This window comes from Nicotiana sylvestris, chromosome 9 (genome assembly GCF_000393655.2).
Source record: "Nicotiana sylvestris chromosome 9, ASM39365v2, whole genome shotgun sequence".
Lineage (NCBI taxonomy): Eukaryota > Viridiplantae > Streptophyta > Magnoliopsida > Solanales > Solanaceae > Nicotiana > Nicotiana sylvestris.
Genome location: NC_091065.1, coordinates 24,872,867 through 24,881,853, shown reverse-complemented (window position 1 = coordinate 24,881,853; position 8,987 = coordinate 24,872,867). Strand labels below are relative to the sequence as shown.

At 37.2% G+C, this 8,987-nt stretch overlaps 1 protein-coding gene across 19 annotated transcripts in view; it reads left to right on the top strand.

Moving 5' to 3' along the window:
* Positions 1-511: 511 nt before the first annotated feature.
* LOC104217280 (putative disease resistance RPP13-like protein 1) overlaps positions 512-8,987 on the top strand; it is a 28,997-nt gene continuing 20,521 nt past the window's right edge. For 10 of the 19 annotated variants that reach the window (XM_070156255.1, XM_009767474.2, XM_070156252.1 and 7 more), the window contains exons 1-3: positions 513-1,001; positions 3,228-3,353; positions 4,811-8,932. In XM_070156255.1, coding sequence (XP_070012356.1) covers positions 930-1,001; positions 3,228-3,353; positions 4,811-8,908 — 4,296 coding nt within the window. In that variant the 5' untranslated portion in view covers positions 513-929 and the 3' untranslated portion in view covers positions 8,909-8,932. Of the gene's footprint in view, positions 1,002-1,459; positions 2,292-3,227; positions 3,354-3,472; positions 8,933-8,987 lie in introns of those variants that run through there. The other 9 variants (XM_009767478.2, XM_009767475.2, XM_009767477.2 and 6 more) reach the window with 6 other exon arrangements.

Here is an 8,987-nt window from a genome sequence, read left to right as displayed (position 1 = left end):
TACACGCAATCCCATATCATTGTGTATCATCATTGGTGGTGAATCTTCATCGCATTTATACTGGATTTCAAGCAAATTAATTGTGGTGTCAATCATCAACTGTTTTGAAATTGTAGAAACAAAATCAATAAATTTAGTTTCAGTACTAATCACCACGCCTTCAACTGAGTAATCCACAAATCGATTGTTGATATCCCAGCGTCCCCCGTGCTGTATCAAAATCGGCAAAGTAGCCATTGAATATGTATTCTATATACAGAGATTAGAACCCTTGTTCTTCGGTATCTTAGAACTTCAAAAATAAAAAAAAAATTGTTTCCAAAGAAAGAACTAATTATTGCATCAGAATACAGAAATTTGATATTCAATTTCCGTGATGGCTGAAAAATCTTCGCACCCTTGTTGATTTTTAAAGGAAATATATTTTCTGCATTTGGGTTTATTTTGGTTGACTGGGTAGTTACCCTTCTGATGGGATACATCATGCAAGCGTGTTTGGAGGACAAAATCTTAAAACCCCCCTATTTTTGAGGGTTGTATAATCCTGTCTTTTAGGATTTGGCTATTTTATGCCAATATTTTTGGGCTACTAGTGCCAACGTAAATTTATGGCCAATACAATGCCAATTACAGTGAAGGATTGCTATACGGTGTCAATTCCTCTAAATATTTTTCCAGATCCGATGAAAGCCCCATTAGAAATTGACCATCTCTCCTCCTCCTTTTCTTCTTCTTCGCCAAGTGAAGACATGTCACGGTATAAGAAAGAAATGAAAGAGAATATAGCTTTTTGGGGCAATTTTCTGGATTTTTATAAATGAAATTGAAAAAAAATATTTGAAATTCGAACTATAATCTAAACTAATAACGAAAATTAACAGAATTAAAAACTCCAGCTAAAACTCCATTGCTAAGTTAGGGATCTGCAGATGAATAAGAAGAATGAGAAGAATTGGAAGAAGAAAGAAAAGGATCGAGAAAGAAGGAGTGTGAAGAAGAGAGTAAGATTACCAGAATTTTCGTGAATGCCTTTCTCTCTCCAAAGTTTTAGCTATGTAACTGAATTTGAGAGAGCAAAGTTGGCAACCAGCACACTAGCGCATAAAAAGCTATGATATTGAATTTTTTGGGTTTTATTTCAACAATTCTTTGATTATGCTTAATGCGTGCCTTTATGCAGTGAGAATTTAGTTTTGAGCATTTTAAGCTGCTTCTATGCCGTACGCAGATGTTTATTGTCGGAATTCTTCTTTAACTGTTTCTGATTTTGCGCTTTTTTTGCTCATTTGATCTGTAAGCTTTCTGGGTTTATGCGTTTATATAATGTGCATATATGTTAGTTTCACTGTCCAGATAGTTGTCAAATCTATACTTTTACCAAAGTGATATATATATATATATATATATATATATATATATATATATATATATATATATAGTTGCGGTAAGTTGATGGCCAGAGTAAAAATAATCTATTTTTTATAAGTATAAAAAAAATAGTCTAAACTTTGATAAAACTTCTAGTAGCCTAGGAATGTGAGCCTGAATAGAGAGGAATGGATACAGATGATTCATATAGTTGATCCTAGCATTCTATGATAGAGTCATAGTTGATTGATTGATTGATTTATGGAAAGAGAACGAATAGCGAGTGAATGGCAAAACTACAATGAAACCATTAATTGCTGAATCTGTTGGGATGTGTCGAAATCTGTGACTGTGAGCTTGAAAAGAGAGGAATGGGTACATATGATTCATGTGGCTAATCTGACCTTGTTTCTGGTAGTCGTAGTTGGATGATTGATATTTTGGATAGAGCATGGTAAAATACCTTTTGAGTTAATAAGCTTCAATGGTTTGCTCGAGCGGTTATGATGTCTTCGCTCCAGCAGTTATCAATTTCTTTGCTGCTTACAATACTTATTGGGGTCTATAGAGTGCACCTACGGGCTACGGCTGCATAGTTATGTAGATGGTATGCATAAGCCTATAGGAGCTCTATGTGAAGATGTCTTGAACAGAGCAGCCATTTTGTGATTGGAGCGTTCAATATTAGTTTTTAAATTATAAGTGTTCCCTAGATGGTTTAGAAACTTTATTCTGACCTGATTTTTAACATGTGAGATGCTTTCGGAAACTTTGAACAGCTCCTGCGGAGGTAGGGCTACAATGTGTAGCAGTTTTATCAGATCCTGCTTGAGGCACGCGTAAGCCTTGAAGCTCAGCGAAGCATAGTCCGGTCACTTTTATTTGCCTAAGTGGCGCTTTATTGCAAATATCAAGGCATTAAGGTATGTACTTCAATGACAATGGACTCTATCTTAAAGAAGAAAATACTAGAAATAAATATGTAGCTAACGAAAAATGATACTTAGACGTTAGGGACATTAAGGATGGTTATCTTAATGATTAGAAGTCAAGGTATGCAGGGGCGGAGCTAGAGAACAACCTACGGTAACTTAATTTTATATCGATTTTATATTTGTATTAGAAAATTCATTAAATATGTATAAAGGTTTAACTGCGAATCCAGTAACTAAAAAGATACATGAGTTCGGTGACAAATTCAAAACCCATAAACTTTAAATCCTGGTTCCGCCTCTGAAGGTATGGGAGATAGAAGCTTAGAATAAAAAAAACTAGTCACTAATTTGAATGAGAAACTTGAAATTGCCGCTTTGCGTTTGATTAATATCTTATATAGGTTTTTGATTTAATTGAAATTATTTTTACTTCATATTTGCATGTTACTATAGTTATTTCAGTTTCGTTGCCCTTGATATTTTTTTTTTTTTTTTTTGCATCATGTATTTTTTTCGTATTTTCTTCATTTCTGTCTTTCTTCACTAAAACGCGCGCTTCAATTTGCAACTTCAGTTTGTGCTGACACTTGCACTCTTCTGCTTTTGCCTTTGACATTGACGTGTAGTAAAACTGTATGATTTCTTTCCTAGTTGAAATGTAGTATTCCTATGTGAACATTTCATGGGAGTAAAATCATCTCCGTTATTATGGCTGCACCTTTACTCTCTTGCTCTTCTGTCCTGTGAAAACTGATATACACATGTCTGTTGCAAAGTTATCAATTAGCAATTACGGAAATTGTTGATTCTGGAGGCAGAGGTGATGCTGGAATGAACCTAATCAAGGAATTCTTTGAACACTTATACTGAACATCCATTAACATCACTATATATCAGTTCATTTGATGACAGTTTCTGCTGCAGGAAGACTTTGTAGGCAAAACTGATATGGCAGCAAGGAATGCTTTCAGATATGTTTCTCGTAGGCTCTACAGCTATGGTAAGGTACTAAGCGAGGAGGAAAGAGCAGCTGAAAATGTCTACATCAAGGTGATTTTTCATCGTGCTTAATGACTTACCTGGAGCATGTAGTTTTTCAAGTGTATATGGTGTGCTTTTTGGACTCTCACATAATTGGAACAATGATTCGGTCGTTTGTTCTATTTCAGATGGTTTATCTTCCTCATCTTGCTTATATCGTCTTGATTGAGTATCATTTTATTAATATGCCTATCAGTTTCAAGTATCCATCCTTTCTTTTGCATCATCATTGTAAGTATTTATCAATTAATCGATTTGGTGGTGGGGGTTTTCCCCTGACTATCAATATGGCTTTATTGCAATATCAAACCTATTGCTTATTATATCAACTAGTACTCCTTTCTTCTGTTCTTGCTTCAGAAAAAGGAAAGTACCTGGTTTTTAGTATGTATTTAGTAGTTTTGTTGCAAACAAGCATATTGCCTACTGTTTTCCATTAAAAGGGTGTACTGTACCTGTTCTCTTGCACGGTTCAGGCCAATTCTGTATATGTTACTGGGTGTTTATTTTTTTTATTCGGCTTACATACTTCTATTGGTGAAGGGGTTCTTAATGCAGTTTATTTGATGCTTTGTTCTGAAGATTAATTTCATACTGAATGTTTCCAACTTAAGTCTGTATTTCGGTTGTCTAACTAGTTAATTTCCTGTTTGACTCTGTAAAAAGTTGAGAAGGAGAAGTTGGAGAAGCTTGCATGCGCTGTACGTTCTTTTAATTTGTATATGCTGATCAATTATGGTCTCCTTATTCCATGCTCGCCCACTTATGCAATGTTGAGATGTTCCCTACACTAATCAGCATTGAGTTGAGTTAGATAGCTTAAAACTGAGCCCTTCAAGTTGTGAATTTGAGCCAAGAGATAGAGATGATGAGGTCAACCAAATAAGTTATCACTTCTATTTTAGAGTTTACTACACTAATCAGCTGGTGTTTATAGTGGTAAATGAAGTAAGGCCCAATTATTCGCTACAATGAGCTGTGGGAAATGGGAAAGTACATGAAGCAAAAGGCACACCAAACACATACCCTACAGAAATTTATCATTTAGGCTCACTTATTTCAGTCCCTTTCTACACTCCCAACTACCCTTCATCTATGGCCTCAAATTTTCAGCTCAGAATTCAGAAAGTAATGAATATTCAAGAAACAAGACCCCATTATGAAGTCTTTGTCCTTTTGTTGGGTGAAAAGTCATACTCTTTGAAAAGAGAAAAGGACAGTTCTGTTTTTTCTTCTTCCTATGACTGTCAACTATGCCAATAGCAAACATAGTTGTACGAATTACAAGTAACTAAGACCACTAGCAAAAGAGAAAGAGATAAGGTCATTCAACAACAAGTTAGTGTACTCTGATCATTCTAGTATATTACTCTTAGTTTTGAACAGGTAAAACTAAGATTACTTTTAAGATAGAAACAGGCAAGCAAGTTCTTGATCAGTTCTTGGTTGCCTCTTTTGCGTTGCAGCTTTCAGAAATGGATATTGGATTAACAGTTGGTGGTGCATTTCTCTCTTCAATTCTGCAAGTTCTCTTTGATAGGCTTGCTCCTCAAGGTGAGCTGCTGAAGATGTTTCAAAGGGGCAAGCATGATGTTTTGCTGTTAAAGAAGCTGAGGAGGACTTTGCGTGGTCTTAAGATTGTGCTAAATGATGCAGAGAATAAACAGGCATCAAATCCAAATGTGAGCGAGTGGCTTTATGAACTTCGGGATGCTGTAGACAGTGCTGAAAACTTAATGGAAGAAATCAATTATGAAGTTCTCCGAGTTAAGGTGGAAGGTCAGTATCAAAATCTTGTAGACACAAGCAACCAGCAGGGAAGTGATCTCAACTTGTGCTTGAGTGATAAATTTTTTCTTTACATAAAGGAGAAGTTGGTAGATTCCATTGAAACATTGGAGGAGCTGCAAAAGCAAATTGGCTGCCTTGGCCTAAATGACCATCTTGACTCGGGTAAACTAGAAACTAGAAAACTTTCAACTTCTGCGGTTGATGAATTTGATATCTTTGGTAGGCAGAATGAAATAAATATATTGGTTGACCGTTTATTGTCTGATGATGCAAATGAAAAAAAGTTGACTGTAATTCCTATTGTTGGAATGGCAGGTGTTGGCAAGACAACACTTGCAAAAGCTGTTTACAATGTTGAGAAGATAAAAGATCATTTTGATTTGAAAGCTTGGATTTGCGTGTCTGAACCATATGATATTTTTAGAATAATAAAAAGGTTACTTCAAGAAATTGGTTCATCCAACTTGTTGGTTGATAACAACCTAAATCAGCTTCAGATCAAATTGAAGGAACACTTAAAGGAAAAAAAGTTTCTTATTGTTTTAGACGATGTTTGGAATGACAACTACAACGAGTGGGATGACTTGAGAAATTCTTTTTCACAAGGAAAAATTGGAAGTAAGATCATCGTGACGACGCGTAAGGAGAGTGTTGCCTTGATGATGGGTAGTGGGCCAATTAACGTGGGAACTTTGTCTACTGAAGTCTCTTGGCCTTTATTCAAAAGACATGCATTTGAAAATAGGGATCCTAAGGAACATCCAGAACTTGAAGAGGTAGGAAAACAAATTGCAAAGAAGTGCAAAGGTTTGCCTTTAGCACTAAAGACGCTTGCTGGTTTGTTGCGCTCCAAATCAGAGGTTGAAGAGTGGAGACGTGTTTTGAGAAGCGAAATATGGGAACTGCCGGATAACAGCATATTACCAGCGCTGATGCTGAGCTACAATGATCTTCCCATGCATTTGAAGCAATGTTTTTCCTATTGTGCAATATTTCCCAAAGATTATCCATTTTGCAAAAAACAAGTCATTCAACTCTGGATTGCTAATGGTCTCGTACAACAGTTGCAAAAAGATGAAACAATTGAAGATTTAGGCAACCAATACTTTCTCGAGTTGCGATCAAGATCGTTGTTTGAAAGGGTCCAAGAGTCTTCTAAAAGGAAGGTAGAGGTATTCTTAATGCATGACCTTGTCAATGATTTGGCCCAAAGTACATCTTTGAAACTTTGTATCAATTTGGAAGATAACGAAGGATCTCATATGTTGGAGAAAAGTCGACACATGTCATATTCAATGGGATATGGTGACTTTGAGAAATTGAAATCCCTCTACAAATTGGGAGAGCTGAGAACATTGCTTCCAATTAGTTTTGAGCTGGATAGTTTGTTTCCTCTAAGCAAGAGGGTGCTGCATAACATTTTGCCAAGTCTAATATCCTTAAGGGCACTATCATTGTCTCGTTATCAAATCAAGGAGTTGCCAAATGCCTTGTTTATCAAATTAAAGCTCCTAAGATATTTGGACCTTTCTCGGACAGAAATAAAACAGTTACCAGATTCAATTTGTGTACTGTACAACTTAGAGACACTTCTCTTGTCACACTGTAGTTATCTTGAGGAGCTACCCCTGCAGATGGAAAAGTTGATCAACTTGCATTACCTTGACATTAGTAGCACTTATCGCTTAAAGATGCCGCTACATCCAAGCAAGTTGAAAAACCTCCATATGTTATTGGGAGCTAATTTTTTTCTAGGTGGCTGCAGTAGTCTGAGAACAAAAGATATGGGTGAACTACATAACTTGTATGGATCTCTAACAATTTTAGAGTTGCAAAATGTGGTTGATAGAAGGGAAGCTCTGAAGGCAAGCATGAGGGAAAAGGAACATGTTGAAAAGTTAACATTGTATTGGGGTGGAAGTATTGCTGATAATTCACAAAATGAAAGAGACATACTTGATGAGCTGCAACCAAATACAAATACAAAAGAAATCCTAATCATTGGATATAGAGGGACAAAATTTCCAAATTGGCTAGCTAATCATTTGTTTGTTAAGCTGGTGGAGTTGTCTCTTGTTTGTTGCAAGGACTGTGATTCGTTGCCAGCTTTAGGAGAACTTCCTTCTTTGAAGTTTCTTGCCATTATGGAAATGGATCGAATAGCAGAGGTGACTGAAGAATTCTATGGTAATTCGTCCTCCAGAAAGCCTTTTAACTCTCTTGAGAGGCTTGAATTTGCAGATATGCTGGAGTGGAAGCAGTGGCATGTACTAGAAATTGGAGAGTTCCCTAGACTTCAGTATCTTTCAATTGAAAGCTGCCCCAAGTTGATTGGAAAGTTGCCTGAAAATCTTTGTTCTTTGACAAGATTGACAGTTTCAAAATGTCCTGAACTACTTTTAGAGACACCCATCCAACTCTCAAGTTTAAATGAGTTTGAAGTTGTTGGCTCTCCTAAGGTTGGAGTTCTTTTTGATCATACTGAACTTTTTACATCACAACTTCAGGGAATGAAGCAGATAGTTGAATTACGTCTTATTGATTGTCACTCTCTTACCTCCTTACCTATTAGCAGTCTGTCAAGTACGTTGAAGGAAATAAAGATATCTTATTGTGGGAAATTGAAATTAGAGCCATCAGTTAGTGAGATTCTTTCAAGCGGATGGAACATGCTTCTCAAGAGTTTGATACTTAAAGGATGTGATTCTATGGATGATATATCACCTGAGTTGGTTCCAAGAGCAGGAGAATTGAGAGTAGATCATTGCCACCACCTGACAAGGCTTTTGATTCCCACTGGGACTGAACTTCTGGATATTTCTGGATGCAGGAATCTTGAAATACTTTCGGTGGCATGCGGTGTTCAGATGATGTCATTGCGTCGTTTGGGTATTTTCAAATGCCAAAAGCTTAAGTCACTGCCAGAACGAATGCAGGAACTCTTTCCATCTCTTAAAGAACTGTTACTCGAAGATTGTCCAGAAATCGAGTCCTTTCCTGAAGGAGGATTGCCTTTCCATTTAGAAGTCCTTCGGATCGAGTATTGCCAAAAACTGGTGAATGGCCAAAAGAAGTGGTGTTTACAGAGATTCCCCTGTCTCACAGATTTAAGCATCATTCATGATGGTAGTGACGAAGAAATTCATTTGGAGTTACCTTGCTCAATTCGGCGTCTTACTATATACAATCTGAAAACATTTAGCAGCCAGGATATCAAGAGCCTCACCTCTCTTGAATCTCTACATACTGGTAAGTTACCTCAAATTCAGTCACTGCTCGAAGAAGGGCTTCCCTCGTCTCTCTCTGAACTAAAATTGTGTTACCATCATGAGCTCCATTTGCTACCGACGGAAGGTCTTGGACGCCTAACCTCACTTCAAAGTCTACGGATCATGTCCTGCAATGAACTCCGATCTCTTCCAGAGTCAGTGCTGCCCTCCTCCCTCTCTAAGCTGAGCATCTACGATTGTCCTAATCTCCAATCTATTCCAGAATCAGCGCTGCCCTCCTCCCTCTCTGTGCTGATCATCCAGATTTGTCCCAATCTTCAATCTCTTCCAGTAAAAGGGATGCCCTCTTCCCTTTCTGAGCTGAGTATTAGTTTTTGCCCTAATCTCCAATCTCTTCCAGTAATAGGGATGCCCTCTTCCATCTCTAGACTATCTATTTACAAGTGCCCGCTGCTCGAACCACGTCTAGAATTTGAGAAGGGGGATTACTGGCCAAAAGTTGCTCATATTTCCACCGTACAAGTCGACGGGGAACATCTGTGATGAACGAGTGGTGCTATAATAGATGTAAGTTATTCTCTAGACTATCTATTTACAAGTGCCTTTTTTTTTTGGTAATGAT